The 22,125-nt window shown below is 41.7% G+C and overlaps 1 protein-coding gene across 2 annotated transcripts in view; it reads right to left on the reverse strand.

The window, feature by feature from the left end:
- The window catches only part of si:dkey-97m3.1 (fatty acyl-CoA reductase 1), a 57,340-nt gene that overhangs the window by 13,870 nt on the left and 21,345 nt on the right, over nucleotides 1–22,125 (reverse strand). For both annotated transcript variants that reach the window (XM_038738638.1, XM_038738639.1), the window contains exons 2-3: nucleotides 18,293–18,580; nucleotides 4,549–4,724 (exon numbers count right to left, since the gene is read on the reverse strand). In XM_038738638.1, the coding sequence (XP_038594566.1) occupies nucleotides 4,549–4,724; nucleotides 18,293–18,580 (464 nt within the window). The remainder of the gene's footprint in view (nucleotides 1–4,548; nucleotides 4,725–18,292; nucleotides 18,581–22,125) is intronic.

The raw sequence follows: 22,125 nt of genomic DNA on the forward strand, positions 1-22,125 counted from the left end.
AAATACACATAACAAAAGTTCCAGTTGCTATTCTGTAACTGGAACTGGTTACAAGTCTATTATACTGTATATATGTCAATCTGCTTCACTTAAATTGTATAGATGAGTATCGAGGATAACTATACAGTGAATCTACATTCTGTTGATCAACTGATCAATTGTTTGAGCACTAGTCAAAATGAAGACGAAGAGACAAATGTACCCAATTCTAGTCCTGACAGCAATTATGATTACAGGAGGTACAATTACAAAAAAGAAAAGAAAGAAGAAGATTCTCGTTTTATCCAGAATAGTGCAGCTCTAACCTCCTCTGGGCAACTCACACAGCAGCACACCCAAACATTCAGCAGTGGATCTGAGTCAACTCTGGAGCAGAAGTGCAATAACATACAGAGTCCATTTTACTTGAGGCGACAGTAAGAAAAACTGAGGGTCAGTTTAAACAGACACTGCAAGAGTGATTCTCTGGCTCAGTCTGGGTGTGACAGGAAAAGAGAGAGATTGAGTGTGTGTCGGTGTGTGGTGGGCGACAGGTCCAACTCGTTAGCGGCAGCACAGCTAAAGTGAAGCAACGCAGTGACAGTTGGAGGATGGGGGTGGTGGTTATGAGAGGATAAGCTCTCGTATGTGTGGGCATGTCATCTTCCCACCACCTTCTGGGACCATATGCAGGGCATCCTGCCAGGAGGACAGTCAGGAAAAGACTGATGGACCGCTGTGCCCCTTCCTGCATCTGACTCATCACTTATCGTTTTTTGGGGTCATGATTTAGATGTAAGAACTATAAAGCTCTTATCTGAACTAAAAGTATCTAGGGTGTTATTTTGGTAGTTTTGGCCTGACATCTGGGAACATCTGGCAACAAAGTCAGATAAAAGTCTAGTTAAAAAAAAAAAAAAAAAAAAAAAAAAAAAAATACGCTACATGAAATTGCTTTAATTTTTGCTTGCATTTTACCTCATCTTTTAAAATACTAGAGTTTTTCCCTTTTCAGCCTATGAAACTTCAGAATGACAATCCTACAAAATAAAGTCACTCTACTTCCCAGCAGTAAGTAACAGTAATTCCTAATGATGCAATTCATTAAATTAATGTTACCTGGACCCAGATAAGTGACAGAAAATGGATGGATTATCTCGTGTGAAAGTAAATTGAATCTCTTAGGGTAGAGAGAGAGATGTAACAGCAGTCACCAGATCAATATAAAGCGGTGTATAAAGCACTCAAACCCAATAGGTGTCCCGCCTCCAAACACACATCTATAGTAAACCTGGGGAGCCGTCCGACACCATCTCCAACATTAGTCATCTCCCTCCACGCATGCATGCAGTGTGACATAGCACTCATCCTCTTGTTTTTTGAGCTCTGAAAATATTTCTCATTTAATGCTAAACAGCTTTTAATGTTGTATTTAATGTTATGTGCTGCCTTGTGCATTTTTAGTTATCTGGGATGTTTTTTAACATGTATTTTTAATCATGTAACGTCTCTTGACACCCCAAACAAATTGTTTAACAAACATTTAAGTCATACATTTTTGAAAGGTAAATTTCCCTACATTAAGCTCCAATTAAAGCCAGGTGTGTGTAATTAAACCCTGCAGATTCCCAGAAATATTATAGCGAACATAACCTTTGTGCAGTTTATGTAACATGAAGGATCAAGCTTGTTGAACATGTTTGTATTTTCATGTAGTCTTACGCCCCTTTCATACATCCTCTTCAAGGCAGCAATGTTTTTTAAAAAGGTTGGAGGCCACTGATCTAAAATCACTTCATTTGGGAGATGTAACTGAAAGTGGGTGCTCCCACAATGCTGAAAATTAGAGCTGAAACAATTAGTTTCATTCGATCTTATGATGATAAATTGTTATCTCTTTTGGACTGATGGTCAGACAAAACAAGACATCACATGTGTCATGTTGGGCTTTAGGAAATTAAGATTTCTGCACAGCGGTAGAGACCGTTTATGCACCCAAAGTAAATAATGCCAAAATATTTGACAGATTAACTGATAATGAAAGTCATCATTAGTGTAACCCTGCTGCTAATTATGCCTAATCGGACAAAACTGTGGGCACACAACTACAACAAGTATGGTAGGGTTAACGGTCGACAGCTTGAGTAATTTAACTTGAAGCTGCAACGATTAGTCAATTAATCCATTAGGGCATCCACAATAAACCCCAGCAACTATTTGGAATATCAAATCAATAGTTTCAAGCAAAAATGCCAAACATTCCCCAGTTCCAGCGTCTCAGTTATGGGGATTTACTGCCTTTCATTATCTCAGGCTTAATGTGATGTGATGCCATTTTTCACTAAATTCTAACATGTGTAGTAATGGTTAATAAAAATAATTGTTAGTTGCAATTTTGTCCCTCGTTTGTCTTTCAACTACATTTAGCTAACCTACAGATTTCTTTAAAAGCTGTCTGATGGTCCGACCGATCGCGTTTCTTGTCCCATTAGACTCTTGGACTACCCTGGTGACCACAATGTTATTACTACACATAAATGATGGTCAGAACTACCATAACAACATTGAAGTATTAATAAACAGGAATCTCAGTGTGGATAAAGACCTGTAGAGGATAAAGACCAGTGCTGAGGTGTCAGCATGAAAAACCCTGGACTCAGTCCGAAACCTTAAACAGAGACGCCACGACTTGTCTGATGTATGCCCCTGCACTGCTTACAAGGCTGCCAGCTGCTACACAGAGTAATGACTCCGAGATGACAGAGGAGAGAAAGGATGAACATGGGAGTGTAAGCTAGATAAAGAGGGCTGAAAAGAAAAGAAAAGGTGAAGGCCACTCGGAGAGAAAGATGGAAGGTGAAGCAACAGAGGGGGAGAGCGGAGAGCCGGCACAAGGACAGAGAGAGATGTGACACAAGTCAACAGATCAATATAAAGCTGTGTGAAGTGCAGCAGCTTTACCCCAACTGAGCAGTCACTCAAATGTGATAGGTGTCCCGCCTCCTAACATACATCTGTAGTAAATCTAAGGAGCTGTCTGACAAGACCTCAAACAATTGTCTGTCTGTCTATTTCAAATGTGTGTAATCTTGTAATAGATACAGCATAGTATCACAATATTTTATGTGGCAATATTGTATTGATACACGGACGCCAAGTATCTATCTTATTATATAAATTGTACATGAGAATTTTACTTTTTGGTACTATATCAATAAAATCAATTGCTTTTTCAGTCCACTAGAAAAAGAGTTTTCATTCGGGACAAAAGTTTGGAAAAATAAATAAATAAAAGAAAGGTAATTGCAAAATATTGCAATATGTTTAAAAAGAGACAGCACCCAACGCACAGTGAGCTCAGTGCATACAGGATGCGATACTGGTTATATGACAAAAACTTATAACACTGATCAGATGAAGCAGAGCAGCAGCACATCATCCACAAAAGAAAAAAATAACCAGGTCACCATTTTATCTATCTATGCATCCCCCACCAATAACAGCACAGTAGCCTGAGGCTGCAGCAGATAAGTGATGACACATTGTGAGGGGGTTCAAGCCATATAGAAACCTTAGTAAGTAAACACATTGCAAACAATTTTCACAAATGCGAGTATCTAAAAATTTTCACTGGCTGTGACAACTCCACACTGAATCCCCTCCTTCATGTCAGATACTGTCACAAATTTTCTGGGTTGATCGCACTAGAACCCGATATGAGCAAACTGCAGATTAATCAGCATCTGTGTTTATAACTATAAATGACAATACTTTTTTTACCTTTTTAAACTGAGACATAAAACTTTCCCTTCAATCATGTAATGAGTGACTCCTGTGTTTGGAACAAATCCACCACAAAAAAGCAATAAGCTGTACTTTTGTATTATTTGTAATAAAACAAGTATTTTTTAAACAACAACATTATGTCATGTTATCTTGGTGGTCTCATAACTACACATAAGAAATGTTAATCTTTGTTAATGTTGTGCGTTTCTGAAACAAAAGAAAAATCGGCAGATATGTTGGAATATCGGATTTTAAAATACTCAAATATCAAACATGTTCCCCTTAAAAAAAGATCACACAAGCTATCTGTGCACAGTGAATAAAGTAACCATCTATTGTTTGACTGTCTCTGTACTGAAGATGACTTTGTTTTTATAAACGCTTTCTAAACATCCTCATCCCTTTGTAACAAACGGTTCTACTTCCTCTTTACTTTAAATCAGTGAAACAGAGCAGCCTGTTCAGTGAGCTGCAGATTCTACGGAGTGATGTCTCACAACAGGAAGCCCCTGCAACAAGGAACATTTACCAAACAAACAATCACGAGATGTGTATATTTTTGGTAAATGACTTGCTTCAGTGAAATGTCAAAAAGCTGGAAGTGGCACAGAGTTTGTAATCAAAATGGTTTTCAAATGTTTTAAGAAGGAAAAAAACTGTGGCAGCAGAAGGCAGAGATGAATCAGTGAGTGGATCAGAGAATGTTTTGTTTATGTATGAAGATGGTAAAGACCAGATGAGAGGGTTGTGATGATGCATTTAATCCGGGGATGTGTTCCTCACTTGAGCGGCTCGTCGAAGCGGATGGTGGCGGCGCAGTGGAAGATGACGTCGACGCAGGAGGTGAGCTTCTCCACATCCTCTGGGCTGATGGCCAGGCCAGGCTGCGTCAGCTCGCTGCTGATGGGGATGATCTTCTGGTGGAAGTCTGGGTTGTCCTCCCGCACTCTGTCAAAAAGCTGCCAGACACAAGAAAAAAAAGAAAAGAAAAAAAAACAATAAAACACCACCACATGCAAAAAGAGAAAGATAAGTTCACTGCAGACTTGTTCATCAGGAGCAATCAGATAATGCAGGACAATAAATAGAGTGACCGACATATGCCACTTATTTTTACCATATTGCAAAAGAGTTGGAGGACAGATCTATAAAAACTGACTCAAGCATTGACAGCTAAAAACTAAAATAGAATGACAAGGAACACAAATTATCTCAGGTCAGCTAACACAGCAAATGTGTTACTTTGCACAACCACTTCAGGCAAAAACCACCCACATGTCCCAGTAAAGTTTCAATGTCACCACCAGATTTGTTTCTGATTTGAAGTGTCCCGTTTTCTTTCATGAACAATAATACTGAGCATGGACGTCATGAGGAACGTCAGACATGGGGTTCAGTCCACAGTGATACTCGTGCCGTTGCCTGAGTGTCTCGTCAAAGACACTTCACAGTAATGAAAATGTGACCTACTAGGACACCGTGTCTCACCACAAAACTTTTACACCTCCACAATGACAGCTATTAATAACTGGCTCTTGTGCTGCAATGATTAGTCCAACTACAGGAAAATAAAGTGTTAAAGTGTAAAAGTCAGTCGTTACAGCCCAATGGATTTGCTTTCCTTTCTTAATACCTTTGGGTTTTTAAAATGTTGATTTGACAAAACTTAATCTTATCAATTTTAGTACAACTGACCAATAGATAGGACAGCGAGACTGACTGATGAAAATAATTGTTAGTTGCAGCACTAACTATTTGGTATCACAATACTGATATACTATATGCATATCAAGATCCAATCCAATGCTGCCATAAAGCAGTCCTTTTCATAGATTGTCCACAATGGTCTAACACATATAGAGAAGGGAGAATCATCATTAATCATCCTCCACCACCATCTGCAAACAAAATGGGTGCCCTCTAATACAATTTGCAAATTTGCATTTGCAACCTGCATGTATTATTAATGACAGTCTTCAGTAGAGCTGATGAAAATAAACTGCCTTATTAACTCAACTAAAATACTAGAAATATGATTTATTATGATAATATTTGTACTTTTACATGAAGGCTACTTTGGCCCTCTGCAGGTATGACAGAATGGGTGGGTTGCACATGTATAGAGTTGCTGCTATGGACCAATGAGCTTTATTTGCCATGAGTCAGACTAAGGCGTGTTCCCTGATGAATGTCCCAACTCTGACACCGTACACACACGGAAAAGCTTATCGCCTCATTTAAGTGTTTAAATACACTCCCTGTTGTATACATAACACTATCAGTGCTGTCCATAGCAAACATATATCCGACAATGAAAGACTGAACATTTGCCCCTCAGTTCAGGGGAATCTGAGGGCAAAAGCACAAGCAAGACTGAACCCATTTGTGTGAGGTTGTGGAAACAAACAGCAGAAACTGACAGGAACTGACTTTTACAATGATCTTTACATTTGAAAAGCTGGAAGCAATGAATATCTGGCATTTTGGCTTGAAAAATGCTCAAATGAAAATTAAAAGTGCTGGAACAAATAGTTTCAGGCAAGCAAATAGTTCATCCCTCAGGTCAAAAATGCTGGCCTAGAAACGTGTGCGACCACATAAGCTCATGCCCTATACATTATGCACGATGCATGTGTAACCCTACACAAAGCCCCACTTGACTGATATTATTCCACCTGTTTACACTGCGGTTTGCTCACAGAGGGCTGCAGACGACATTCCAACATGGAGGTGGGGGGGCGGGGAGATAAGTGAGTTATCGTCTGGATTTACCAGCTCATGTCTCATACAGCCCTTGCTGCATGACACCCTGGTGCACCCTGCAGTGCTGAGCACTGCATCAGAGTCTCTCTCCCACTGGGAGACACTAACCAAAAGGCAGCCATGAAAGTCAGTCAGATGTCATATGAGTCATTCATGTCTTTGCGCAGTTCAAATCAGGAGTCGCAAAGGGTAGCATTGCTTTGCTACCAACATGGCTGACATTTGTGGCAGTGTGGCAGCCGTGCGACATTTTACAGAGTGTAAGAGATGGCATAAGAAGAAAAAGAGGGTGAATGAGAGGGGAAGTGAAGGGATTGGTAACAAAGCCCGGGCTCTAATGAAATTGCTGCTCTGTGTGTATGTTAGCTGTCCTAGTAAGCAGAGCACTCTTGCTGAAGAGGACAGATGTTGAATTAAACAGCTTCAAACTGCTGTTTATAGTCATGTTCTGAATATCCATCAATTTTCTGTTTTGTGATGTCATCCCTCTCCCTCTCCTCCAAATACCCCACACTGCCCATATTAGGCACAAGTCATGATGTACAGTATGTAATGTCATAACCAAGAACCATTTCCAAGTGAGGGAGGGGGATGCATGCAATATTTTCTGCATGATAGTGTAGCACTGCGATCATTATGTAATGTAAAAATAATAATGTATTCCCTCCCTCTGCTCCAGACCAACAGCTGGCAGTAAGAGAGACCTATAGTCTGTAGTGTCAGTAGAAGAGATTCAGTGTGCAGTTTTCTCACAAAAATCTTTCCAGAAATACCAAACTGGTATGCGTTTCACTGCACAAACTGTTCCCTCTTTACTTATGATTCACAGACCTATTGATGTCATTTGATGACCTCAGTTCACTTCCTCTTGAGGGTGTGTAGCTTGGTAACAAAAACAAACCACATAACCTTGTGGGTAGTGTGACAAGAAACATTACCCTGACAACAAACGTGAACTCTTCTTATAGGCCTGATGTTTATGTGCCCCTTCACACACACTGTATCATGTCTTACAAAGAACAACTTCAGTCAAAGAGAAGAACTGCTAAAGCTTTTAGGGGAACAGCCTCATCAGTCTTGATTTGCCCCAAATAGCATGTAGTTACACATTCTGCTTTTTTACCCCACGATGAAACACTTTTAATGTCACACATTCCTTTGGTAGTGAGAGATTTGGAACCACTATTGAGATAAAACCAACTTCAGTAATTTAACACGATAAACCGCATTAAGAAGAACCTCTTCAACGCTGAAACAGGAAGAGCTGGTTTGACTGAGAAGGAACAGTTAACCACAGTACATTATGTTTTTAGCGAAACCACTTGTCATACGGTTACCATAAATCACAGTAAGGACCCAATCTAAGAGTTTTTGCAAATGGAATCTTCACAAATCCACCCCAATATAAAATCAGTGATCACGCTCCTGTTTCTAGTATTTGGAATAGAAGCAATCTATGAATGGTGTTTTCATGCACCTCTCCCAGATGTTGAGTTTTATCAAAAAAGGAGAGTGGGTTCTTTGGCTGTCAGGGCTACACATGCACCTCTGAGCAAGGGGCTTCACATTTCTTTCCCAACTTCACTCTCATCAGCACTGCAACTGTAGGTTGGCAAAACTACGCCTGCTGTTATGCACAAATGAACACAGCAAGTCTTCTCCGTACAGTGCAAACGTGTCTGAATTTTTCAAATATTTTACACACAAATGAGCATTTAATTAAAGTTCAGAGGTAAATTTATTCCATCTGTGTTTTTGAGGCGATATCACATTAGAAATTATTAAAAATGCCAAAGGTAGTTAGTTATAAATACATAAATTGCATATTTTCAAAACAGAGGAAGAGCAGAGCCACAGTGTTTAAAAGCATTAACTAGCCTTTATATATTATTAGTTTCACAACTATAACTGGTGGCATTAATATGCATCAGCAGTCTGCCGTCTGTCAGCCAAACACATTTCACTTGTCATTGGTTTTGATTAAGATTATACTGATACATTAACTTGCATTGTGTCACAAAGAAAGCCACAGTATGTTGTCCGATTTGCTTTATTACCAGGGACACAGTCTAATGCCTGCCAAGATTACAAGATTTACAGTGAAACAGTAACCCCGATATAACCCTCGTCTCCCAGGAAGGAAGCCCCCAGACTCCCTTGTTTGTGCACACAACTACTCCTGGGTGTTAAGGTTAAAATGCTAATTAACTTAAGTGCCCCCCCCCCGCTGGTACCGCAGTAATGATGCTGCACAGGGCCGTTACTGTTCCTCGGGCAGAGAGGCAGAAAAAAATGAGACTACTGTACAATGCCATCATTTACTGAAGACTTGAAAGATAAAAACCAACAATTCAGTGCGCACTTACTCCATGACATACTACCCAACAAAATGAGTAATCAAAACTCATATTTATGAAGCACCTCTAAGCCAACGTTAAATTACAGAAAGACCCAGAAAGGAGAAAGTGCATCAGGGTCAGAGGGGTGAATAAGGCCATAGAACGTGGGCTTCAGAGCACCCTTTGTTACGGGCACAGTCAGAGAATGGCATTGTGGCACTGCTTTGTAAAAAGCTTTTCTTGTGCCAGCCTTCCACCGCTCGCATTTACCATCACACCCTTCTCTGCCCCACAGGCATCAATGAGCAAACTGCCTTGTGCAGGAATACAATAGTCTGCCAGTTTGCAGGCTGTGTGCCCACCCCACCCCAGAGTGTTGAGGAAATACAGAGTAGCCCCAAGTTTTTTGGTAGTACATTTTGTGGTCAGTCAAAGTTATGGCCCTGAACAGGCAACAATCAATGTCTTCTATAAAGTCAGTTCTGTGAATAACTTTCACATACTTGTAGAGGTGGCTACGCGTTGGACACTGCCATTTTTAAAGACCATGAGGACAATAAATCGTCCATCAAGAGCGCTTGAAGTAGCCACTCTGTGGACTTTAACAGAAACCCAACACTAATGGCACTTTCCTTTCAGCCCAGCAACCCGAGATGCAATTCACACAGCCTCTCTTCTCTTTAACTGCCCTTTAACTGGGCTCCAATCTTTTCACAGCCCCCTTCATGCAGACCTTTCCCCTGAAGCAAAGGGATGACAGAGAGACAAACAGCATGGGGAGAAAAAAAAAGTAGAAGATGCACAAAAGTTGTGAGGAAACAAACCGTAAGGTTTCGTTTTTTGGCATAGTCCAAAATATTGATAGTGGGGTGGGGGTGGGGGGGGGCATAATAGGACACAGTGTGAAGCAGAGCTAATGTTGGACATGCTGTTCACACCTTCAGACGTGTCGCTAACTCCTCGACGGAGTGGGAAGTCACAGCTGCCGACCCTCAAGCAGTTAATCAATTATAAAAACATCTATCCATCTTCATCCGCTTATCCGGGGTTGGGTCACAGGGGCAGCAGCTCCAGCAGGGGACCCCAAACTTCTCTTTCCCGAGCCACATTAACCAGCTCTGACTGGGGGATCCCAAGGTGTTCCCAGGCCAATGTGGAGATATAATCTCTCCACCTAGTCCTGGGTCATCCGAGGCCTCCTCCCAGCTGGACGTGAATGGAACACCTCCCCAGGGAGACGTCCAGGAGGCATCCTTACCAGATGCCCAAACCACCTCAACTGGCTCCTTTCAATGCAAAGGAGCAGCGGCTCTACTCTGAACTCCTCGCGGATGGCCGAGCTTCTCACCCTATCTCTAAGGGAGACACCAGTCACCTGCCTGAGGAAACCCATTTCGGCCGCTTGTACCCGCGATTTCGTTCTTTCGGTCATGACCCAGCCTTCATGACCATAGGTGAGGGTAGGAACGAAAATTGACCGATAGATCGAGAGCTTTGCCTTACGGTTCAGCTCTCTTTTCGTCACAACGGTGCGGTAAAGCGAGTGCAATACCGCCCCCGCTGCTCCGATTCTCCGGCCAATCTCTTGCTCCAGTCTCCCCTCACTCGTGAACAAGACCCCGAGGTACTTGAACTCCTTCACTTGGGGTAAGGACTCATTCCCTACCTGGAGTTGGCACTCCACCAGTTTCCTGCTGAGAACCATGGCCACAGATTTAGAGGTGCTAATCCTCATCCCAAACGCCTCTCCAGGATCCTTGAGAGAGTAAAGAGCTGGTCAGTTGTTCCATGACCGGAACGAAAATCGCATTGTTCCTCTTCAATCTGAGGTTCGACTATCGGCTGAACCCTCCGTTCCAGCACCTTGGAGTAGACTTTACCGGGGAGGCTGAGAAGTGTGATACCCCTGTAATTGGCACACACTCTCTGGTCCCCCTTTTTGAACAGGGGAACCACCACCCCAGTCTGCCACTCCTTGGGCACTGTACCCGACTTCTACGTAATGTTAAAGAGACGTGTCATCCAAGACAGCCCCTCCACACCCAAAGCTTTTAGCATTTATGGGCGGATCTCATCAATCCCTGGGGCTTTGCCACTGTGGAGTTGTTTGACTACCTCAGTGACTTCCTCCAGGGAAATTGACAAGAAACCCCCATCAGCCTCCAGCTCTGTTATAAAAACAGTTGCAGATTAATTCAAGTAATTTTTGAAGGAAAAAAAGCCAAACATTTCATTGTTCAAGCTTCTCAAATTGAAGAATTTGCTACTTTTGTTGAGTTTTGAGAAACACTGTCAATTTCCTTGTTTTTGTTCCTTTGTAACATCTGGACACATCTGTAGTTGCCGTGTGCACCACCATTGGTCATTTCCCTGCTGAATAAGCCAGAGACACCAATTGGAGATGAACAGGCCGGAAAATTTACTGTAGCTGGGGAAGGTCCGTCCAACTGTGCATGTCAGGAAATTGAGGTCATTGCTGAAGGTGCAGTCGTTAATTGCTTCTGTCTGACAAAGTCTAAATTAGTGACCCTGCTCACATCCTATTATTCGACTGACAAAAGGGGGGGAAAGAAATTGTTTTCCAAGAGTTATTAACAATGACCAAAACGTTAACAGTGGGCATTAGCACAAAAGTCCATACATGGTGGAGGATGTGGGTAGTCATTATTTCTTAGATACCAGTGAGGATCTTTCTCATCTGCTGAACTGACAGACAGAAATGAGGATGGGTCTCATAGGAAGCAGTGACAAAGGACAGACGTGACTAACCCCCTGGGGCTGTCAGCACATTAGGGATTAAAAGGGTCCGTCTACACTCCTCTTCACCCAGTCTTAAATCTATCCTTGCGCCTCAGTGTCCCAGTGGCATAGAAACAGCTTTAACCACCCAGTCATTACACATTTCAGCAAAATCCCAAAACCTGCTGTCGGAGGCGGAAACTCTCCCTGCTTAATTGTTGTAACAATGATTTCATACCAACTGGCTTTAAAATGCTGAGTCTTGCTTGTGGATTGGGGCGGAAACTTATTGTAGAGGGAAAGCGTTCCGTTTTATCTTAAGGTAAGCACTGTCTACAAATAGCATTACATTTCATGGAGTGGTCCACTTAAGAGAAAGAATGCCGCAATCTCTTTATTTAACTCTTTCAACACTGAATCTGACAGTTTAAGAGCTTAGCTGAGCAATCAAGGAATGCAGTGAGCAGGTCATCATAGCAAACAAAAAAAAAAAAATAAGAGAAGGGTTTTCTCATGTCTGGCTCTGGGCTATCATTGTATACAACTCAACTGAAATGATCAATATGAGCAGAGTAATAAGGTTTACGGTGACACCAAATGTAGAGTTTCTGGGCTTGGCGTTCTGGTGGCATTCCATTCTTTCAGACAGTGACCTCATGCTGAGTACAGGAGAATTTTATTACCCTCCAAGAGCAAACAGAAATAAGCCTGTTTATGATGTGTTCTGCAGGCCTTTGTGTCTTCACCACGAGGAATTAGCTGGATCGGACGGTGAAATCAGCTATTTGCTTTTTTAGGCACGATGCTTAGCAGCCAGAGTCTTCTGAAATCATCTGAGAGAAGCCCTATTTAAGTCCAAAACTTCCTCCATGTTTACCTGTTGTACATAATACTGAATTTATTAAGACATGTCCACAGCACCAACTCTCTGTACAACAGAGTCACGTCATCAGCTCTCTTAGCTAAGGGAACTGCCATTTTCATTCACCAGTTACTTTTAAAGTCTTCCCATGACTAATAGGTTTTAATGTGAAAAATCTACAGGAAGTGTTGAGTTTCATTGACAGCAGCTTTTCATCAATCAGGAAGTGGGAAAGTGGAAAAGACCCCAATGTCTTAACCACAACCTTGGCCACAGGAGACTCTGCCATTATTTTAATACCAGCTTTATGGTTGTGCAAGGCCTGCCTGGATCATGAAGATGCAGGTGTCAAACACAAAAAGTTGTGATAAAATGGTTCCTCATACTAGAGACCAACATGACACATGTGGTACTGTGGCAAAAAGCTTGTTGTTCACCCCCGTGAGCCATTCAACTACCATAAAGTTGACTGCGGTTCCGAGTACCGACATGTCTCCCAACAACCACTATGGAAACAGACAGATTTCCTCTATCAGATTGATTTCAGAGTTTATCTAGAGGCAGAGCTGCTGCAGGTTGTAATCTTGATGAACACGATCCTCTCTGAGGGACAGAGGAGAAGTTGCTCTCCACATCAATCAGGCCCCAAAGCCTCTACGAACCTTCTGCTGCCCCCTCCCAAAAAGCAGGGTTTCATTCATCTTGACCCAATAGACGACACCTAAATACACAAAACAAATATCAACTAAAGGCCAAATAATGATGCAGGGATAAGAAATTTGGAAGCACGTTTTCTAAACTTCCAAAAGATCCGTTTGCTGACTTCATTTGCTTTCTTCCAGCTGTTTACACACTGACCATCCTTTAAAGTAAATCCAATACCAAAATGCCTAAAGACAAAAAACAGCCCTTTAAAGTACCCTGCCCATTGAAATTTGTCATACTTTATTTAAATTTCCATTTGGTGTTCATAAATATACTACTTTAACTCCTATTATTGACAAAAAAAAATAAATAAAAAAATAAAATAAATACTGTTACCGTCCTTATTCAAGAGTCAAACATAATAAAGGGCAGACTCTGTATAGTTAATGCTGACTTTCTAAAGAGCAGTGTGTGTAATATTTAAATTTAAGTACATGCCCCTCCTCGAAGCACAGGCAAGATTTTATGTACATTATGTTTAGGATGGACAGGGCACAGAGAAGTACATATGTGTCCTACTTCAGCACTGTGGTCAAAACACAAGTCGCAAAAAAGCATTGCCTCACATTTCAGAAGGCCTTCTGCCATAGATATCTTTGGAGCCATATGGATGTGGAAGAGAGAAAACTGACTGGCAGACTCCACACGCTGTGGAGGCCTACAACAATCCCCTGAGGAACAGAGTCTTCACTACGCATGTCTCCACTGCCTTAATGACTTCAGCAGAGACGTTTAATGTGCTAATTTGTTTAATAAACTAGAGTTAATTTGCGGCTTAATTATACGCAAAAGCATTGGTTCCCGCTTGCCCCTCTCTCTGGGGAGGAATTGCAGGGCTATTGGTTGCCTCTCAGTCTTCTTGCCTGCTGCACTGCATGCCAACCAACCACAGATGAGCAGCAAATGCCTCACAATGTGCCAGACTGGCAGCCCCTACCTCTCCCTCCCCTGTCTCTGAGCAGAACTCAACACAGCAATTCCCCCAAGTCACCGCGCTCGCTCTCATCCCTAGAAGTTGCTGTTTTAGCAGAGCTTGACACACCTTTAACACGCTGCCACACAAACGGCAGGATTTAGCTTATGATGCCTGAATGTATGATGTGACGGCAGAGAATCATGTTAAGAATGGTCTGTTCTTGCGTCAGGATTGAGAGGTAGATGGATCAGCTGTGCCTGCGCTGACAACTGGCATTAACAACAGTCAACAACAACAACAACAACAGGCAGTGATTTTATCAGCTCATCAGTGGAAACGCAGAGCTGCCTGTGTGAGCCAGCAGGACTCAAGAAATCTTGAATATGTATACTACTTGAAAGACCACCAGGCTCTGGATGCAAACAACAGGAAATCAGTAAAACAATGTTATGTTGTATGAGATTTTGACAATTGGCAAATGGCTGAAAACTACAGAGCAGGGCACTATACCAACAACACAGTCTGGCACAAACTTCACATACACCACCTATGAAAAGGGAAGAGGGAGGGCTGCTTTCTGTCTGGGATTTACTTCTGAACGGCTTGTTTAGCAGCAACAACTGCAGAAAAGACTTCTCGGTGCAACTGTGCATTTACATACATAAACCTTGTGCTGGATGTTACTATGCATCAATTAGTTTCTAAAGATGTGAAATTATTAGTACAGTAGTTGCAAAACCAAAGCCTTCGAGACATGAATGATTGTTTGCAAGATAAAAAAAAAAAAAAAAAAAGGCATTACTCAACTTTAAGATGAATATCAAGATACAGACGCATCTGTTTCTGTAAGAGCAATAATTATTTGGCCTCAGAGCTCACCACAACATTAATCATTAGGTTGGTTATGCTAGTATCCTGGATGTATTTATATATAGTACAGGCTTTGTTTGCGCTTTTAACTGCATCCTATCATCTTTATTATTGATAAGACACACTTAAATATATAAACAGGCAACAATCAATGTCACATATAAATTATAATATCATTTTCTATCATATTTTAAATGAGATATCAGCAGGTATTGAGGCATTTTAAGTGATCGTTCTCACAGAGCAGAATTTTGAATCTGTGATCACAAGGACTAGTAATTTATCAGGGGAATAGCTCACGTTCTGTGGGAGGTAAATATTCTTACTAAATTTACTGTGAAAATGCGCTGTCCGATTTGTTGCCCCCCCCGTTTGTCTTATTTAATTTTCAAATTTTATGTACATAGATTTGTTCAGTTTGTTTGTTCGGTCGTCTGTTCTTAAACGAATTACTACAAAAGATATGTTGCATGATCTGAATTCTGTCTCATTTAGAAGCCATCTGTTACAACTGCCACACTGATCAATGTATTGCCTCTAAAGTAATGATCAATAATCCTGCTTGTAGGCAAAATTCCATGAGATCCCCATCAACCCAAAGCACCCCCCCCCAGTCATCTGACCTCATTCCTTTCAGTTACAGACCTGCACTATGAAGATGCTGCACACCCTCCGAGATGGAGCTTAGTGGGTTCAACCATCCTATTGGTGGGTGGGAAAAGCATGCCACAGAGAAAGGAGAGAGGCCCTGTGTACCCAGAGGGCTACTTGTATGAAGTGCCTAACATGCCATTCAGTGCCTGGCATTGCAGCAGAAGCTGCAGGCATCCAAACATTTCCACTGGATCAAAGAAACCTCTACACAGACAGACAGTGCTTAAATGTCAAAGTCGGTGCAGTGGAGATGCACACAGATAATGAGATACCTATCGTGCTGTCCCTTTCCTGCTCGGGGCAGCTCCCTTGATTGCATCCTTTGAACAACGCCATGGGACAGGTTTCTTGGGCGTTACCTAGCAACAGGTGGTAAGAAAGATACTGGCTTGGCTTGAAGAACAAGAGGAGAGGCTACTCGAGAGACAGAACCACTGTTCTCCTTCATGAATTATCTCGATGCTGAATAGAATAATACTGACCTGAGGACTCGCATGAATAGCAATTGGTACTTGAGGCTTGGTCATGGAAATTTAATGACATCACTTTTGAACGTGGACCGAGCAAGAGTGAGTCTGTACTTGGCAGAGGGTCAATCCTGATAGTGGACACGATCAGATTGATGCCAAATCCAATGGAAAATTGTTGAGGGGCAAATACTGCAAACATAACCAAAACATTAATTATATGTTGTTATCGGTGCAGACAGTAGTTAAAGTAGGTTAAATGCTTCACTAATACGCAACAGGAATTTTAAAATTCTACATATATTTGTCCAATCGACCGATGTTCGATGTATGGACATGACACTGTTGTGGGCTACAGAGCTGTTAACTAAACCTTTTATTCTCTCTCCCTCTCCTGTTCCAGCTTTGTGAAGCTAATCAGTATCTGCTTTGTTCTGTTTTAGCAAATACAGATCCAGCTTAATGGAATAGTTAAACCATTTTGGGAATATTCACGCCTTTGCAAGGACACGAAGATCAATACCTCTGTCACATCCGACCATCAAATATGAATCCAACACCAGGAGTCGCTTGCCTTAGCATTAAGACTGGAGACAAGGGAACGGCTTTGGTAATGTAAATGTCTGTTTCCCATGCCAATAAAACCCCTTTGTAAAACAACTAGGTCCAGAGGTAACTAAATATTACCTATCAGTATATCTAAGACTCAGTAATTAACAGGTTCTCTCTCATTTGACCAAAAAAACCCCAACAATTTATGATTTTATGGGAGTTATGTGCGGGACTATATCTTGGCTGGATGTAGACTCGCAAAGTTTTATTGTGAAGTTTCTGGACAAACAGCCGAGGCTACTGTTGAAAATATCAAATATTAAAAAGCTGCAGGAGAGGAGGAACACACAGTTTAAAAAAAAATAAAATAAAAAAAATAAAAATTCCCTCTGTTGCCCAATCTTCCCATTTGTGTTGGGCAGAAATTATAGGGTGCTGTTAACTGGCAGAGTGAAGTAATTATATGGTGAGAGGTAATTCTGTGAATCCTGGATGGCCGCAGCATCATGCTCAGAGGGGGAAATAAAAGAAAAAGAAAAGTGCTAATTTAGGGGCAAATTCTCAAACTGCTGCTCCGCTGCTATTACAGCCGTGAGTAGAATAATGAATGCAGTATGGGTTCAATGGAAGCGGTAAAAATAGATGCTATTAGAGGGAGACAGAAAGGGGAATACAGCGAAAGTGTGATTTCCTTCGGTGTACTGACAGTTTGAGGCCAACAACACCCAAGCAGAACATGTGCACGCAGCAGCTGCTTCTAAGCACATCAATACGCACCCAATGCAAATCCTTCAGTCCTTGTTCACATAGTTTAGAGGTTTTTGTTGAGTCATGCTTTGCTGCTTAGCCTGATATAGCAGACGCTGCATATTTGGAGCTCCACTCTTACCACCGTCTCATCCTCTGATCTGTCTGGGCCTTTCCTCATCTCCTCGCTGTCCGAAAAAACTTCCGCCATTCATTACCCACCCTTCTCATTCTCACCTTCAGCTCAAACACAATGAGAGAGCTGCTTCCAGTTCAGTTTACCTTTCAGTATTCTTGATCAGGCATCTCATTTTGCACTTTGACTCTTTGTGTCTCTGAAGCTGAAGCTCAAAGATAAACTATGGGATCATTAGGTTCACTTCACCATGGCAACAGCAGCTGCTGCTATAATTCACAGGCAAATTTCCATCGCTCTATAAACTCACTTAAAACCGCAACGCCATTTAAACAAGTCTGGATTTGAATGATCATTTGAATAAACAGCCTACTAGTCAAAACATTCAAATAGCCCACACTGTTACCAGGTCCAATCGCCTCAAAAGTGCTACTGTAATAGTTTAACAGAAGCACTCAACAAAAGGCGCTTTCGTTTGCCGCTTTTCCATATTAACCAACCATGTTCCAAAAAACCACAGGTAATGGCCATGTTGGTGAGGAGAGACTCATCAGTTTTCTAAAAGGCATAATCTTCAGCAGCACCACATAACAGAATATTAAGCTCGGTGACTGATGTTGCCTACCAAAATGCACTTTGGGAGTTGTAGATTCCTTCTTAGCTTACATTGTTATGTACTCAACCTTCAGTGCCATGATTGGTGCCTTTGAGTTTTCATGGTATAGTACATTTTTGGTTAACTCATATACATAGAAAGTCAAAACATTTTACACTTACTTTGCACGCCATCATGTCGCTGACCCTCTGCTGCATGGACTGCCCAGCTTTGGGTCTGACCAGGAGGTAGAGGGCTTTGACCTCCGGGCATGACCTCAGCAGCTTCTCCACCAGCACTTTTCCCATGAAGCCTGTGGCCCCCGTTATCAGCACACTCTTGCCAGCGTAGTATTCTGGTATGGACGCCATGCTTCCGGCCGCTGTGCCACTGCAGATGTCTTGCAGTCTGGTCTGCCCGTCTGTTGCCTGCTCTCCCAACCCGTTGAGGTCCCGGCCTTCAGACAGCTCCTGCAGAGGGAGGAGGAGGATTTGAATGAGAGGGCTGGCAGCCACATAGTTTAAATAATGTATCGGGAAGAACTTTTGAAGCTTGTGTGTGAATAACATGGTAAGTTTCCGTAATGAAACGGGAGAAGCCAAATCTGAACAGTGAATCACACTTGAGTGAGGTTGTAAAAGGAAGAGGAAAGTTTTGCATGAATGTGCAGCCTTTAATTGCTTCAGTTTAATATATTGTGAGAGGAAAAACACATTAACAAAAAATGCAAAATGTGGATCAGTGGTGTCATCTCTCTGCTCTGACCTTCAAACTGCCTGAACAAGCAACTAGTATGCAAATTAGATGAATATTCATACAGACTGCTGGAGAGAGGGCAATCTGCAGGCGCAATCTGACATCAGCTGGTCTGTGTGCGCGCAACTGGGACTATCTCTTGTGAGGACTCCACAGGAAAAGGCTTTGCTGCAGAAGAGAAGTTAAATTTACTGGCTACAACCAAATATGTATGGTTAAACGTTTGGTTTCTAACATTTTAGAAAATAGTGTAAAACAGCCACCACAAAATTTCCCTGAGTCCCAGTTTCCCCCCCGTAGGTTAGGGGTTAAGATGCCGACCACGAGCTGCAGTCACAGGTCAAAGTTGGGCCGATGACCTTTGTATTTGAATCTTCTACTCGTTTCCTATTATTTTTACTGTCTGTGATAAAGGTATGAAGATGCCCAAACACTTCCCCAAAAATAAAAAGATGATGTCTTCAAACTCCTTGTTTAGTCCTACCAACACTTCTAAACCTAAAAATATATTTTACTATCATAGAAGATCAAGATATTGTTCAGGTCAGAGCTCTAGTTGGAATACATCATTTCATTCCATTATAAATTTCCCTGAGCTCAAAGTAGCCTAATGATTTCAAACTTCTTGTTTTGTCCGATAAAGACAAAACATCCCAAACCATTCAGTTTGAAATGGTATTAAAACATTGAACACCAGCAAATCCGAAACGGTCAACCAATTGTTTCAAATTATTAGTAATTCAGTCGACAGAAAATTTTATCCCAACATCTGATATAACAATCGTTTCAGTAATTTACCAAGCAACATTTTCACTGGTTCCAGCTTCTTTAATGTGAATATTTGCTGGTTTCTCTAATGTTTATGATAGTAAACCAGTTCTCTTTGGGTTTTGGACTGTCGGTCAGACAAAACCAGCAATGTAAAGACAGAAAATTAGGAAATTATGAGTCCAATATGATAACACTTTGTGGACCAGAAAAAGATTTTAGTTCCAGCCTAAATTGTAATAAAAATCTTAATTAGTTTGAAGACTTTCGTCTAATGCAATGCATTATTGTGAAACTGTTTATTGCATTAAACATTAAAACACACAATATTTGAAATAACCTTATGGTCCGGCCTTGCAAAGAAAAAGTTAATGAAACGTTACAATATTCCAGTGGACTATCTTCCATCTGCTCCCAAAGTTACACCAAGAACACTTTAACCTTTTTTTGGAGACATTGCATGACATCACCAGCAATCACTGTGACAGCTTATGGTTTTCTTTGTGTAATCTCTCTCTCTCATTCCACAAGATCTGAGAGAGTGAGAGAGTGAGTGAGTGTTTCTCTCAGAATGCAGCTGGTTAAGTTGACTATGGCCCCATCCACACTACTGCGTTTTCAAATTAAAACAGAGACCTTTTGCTATGTTTGCACCTCCCGTCCAGACTACAACAGCGAGAACGAAGACATAAAACGGAGAAGTTTAAAAATGCTGGCGACTCCGTTATGTGTTTCAAAACTCTGGAGGGCGTTTTAGTGAAGACGGGCCAAAATTGAGGACTTTAGAAACGATGACGCAGCCGCGCATGCTCGGCTCTCTGATTGGGTCTTAGAAGTCATGCAAAGCAGAAACAGGATGCAACTGACCTGGTTTTTGACATTAGTATTTTTATTAAAATATTATGTACCGTGCAAATAACAATTATTTGCCTACACTTGTACTGTGCATGTCGCCGTATTTACTTTGCAAGACTCCCAGTCCGTTTTCCGCCGCCACACTCCTGTGTTACATTCAGTAACAGTCCCGGCTCCTTATTGGTGCATGCAAAAAAAAACAAAACAAAAAAAACACTACGTCTGATCTTTGCCAAATCTTCTGTAACCAGGAAGAGACCATCTGCTTCATGTTTACACCGGCGGGTGCATGCCCAGTGTACCTGAACGGCCAATAGATGTGCGTTTTCAGTCGTTATAATGTAGATGGAGATCAACTCCAAAACGCAGCTAAAACGCTGGTGTGGACAGAGATCGTATTCGTTTTAATTCTCCGTTTGTAAACTAAAACGGAGTAGTGTGGATGGGGCCTCAGGGTGATCTTTACATGATAAGATTAACATGGTGACAGATCCACAAGCAACATTAGCCGGCAGCCCAGCTGGTTAGCCACAACATTTGCACAACAATCTCAACCCACAGAAATGCAGTAAAAATGAAGAATGACTCAAACAATGGCTTCAACACCTGCTTCAGCCTGTTAAGCCACACATTTACCCAAGGTAAAGTGACCCAGACTTGCCCTCCGTGCCATTCGTTCAATGATATGACGTGTTTCTGGATGTCAAGCTGCCCTTATCCTATGGCAACTTAATTGGATCAATTGCTGCCCTAATAGTGGTGGTGTAATGGACTATGTCTGCTTATTTGGGCCAACTCAATGCAATAAATCTGGAGCTGCGTTAGCTTCTTTAGCAGTGGCAGGCGGCCAGATCCTACAGGGTCCTGATGGAGGCTGATGTGGCTTCTACCATTCAGAGGGCTCAGCTACTAGTCATTAGCTTAGCTTATCAACAGGAGTCCTGAAAGATACTTGTCTTTAACGTGGTTATCTAACCACATTAAAGACAGAACTTTACTTCAGACAAAAAGGCAAGAACTTTCCCATCTAATCTGCTGGCCAACATTTACAATCTGAGACTTTGTCCTTATTCCCTTTAGACAATAACTGACAGAGAAAGCACAGCTGAAGTCACGTGACAGCTCAGATTGCTGTGACTGATCAAAGCATTGTGTTGGATGTGTGGGCTAAACGCAGACAACCACGCTGCCAATGTTGCTGTTCATTTGTGTGTAACCTTGACAACGACATGCCAATACATCACAGGCCTCTCAAAGTCTGTCTCTTCCCGTTTCTGGTTGGCATCATTCCCTTAACCAATCACAGGAGCAGGGTAGCAGTCGTGGTATATTGAGTCTCGTCTAACATTTGACAACCAGCCAGTAAAAATTATAAAAAAGTGCTGATGGGATGTCTACTTGCGAAAATTCTGTACTTGGCTAAATATTGTGCTACTGTTGCCAAGACTGATGCTCAATCAGTACTTTCAGTGACTCAGTGAAGCTGATTTGTAAACAATGAGATTTTATTTTTTTTACCCCCCTCTGCTTCTTTCATCCTCTCTCCTGGGCTGCAGATTCCCGGCATGTCTGCACCAAAGACAGAAGACGGAAACCAAATCCTCCTGAGCCAAATGTGGCCCAGATAACAAAACAA

Source organism: Micropterus salmoides, unplaced genomic scaffold (assembly GCF_014851395.1).
Source record: "Micropterus salmoides isolate LMB-PRFRI ecotype aquatic unplaced genomic scaffold, ASM1485139v1 Ms_hic_scaffold_23, whole genome shotgun sequence".
NCBI classification, from domain to species: domain Eukaryota; kingdom Metazoa; phylum Chordata; class Actinopteri; order Centrarchiformes; family Centrarchidae; genus Micropterus; species Micropterus salmoides.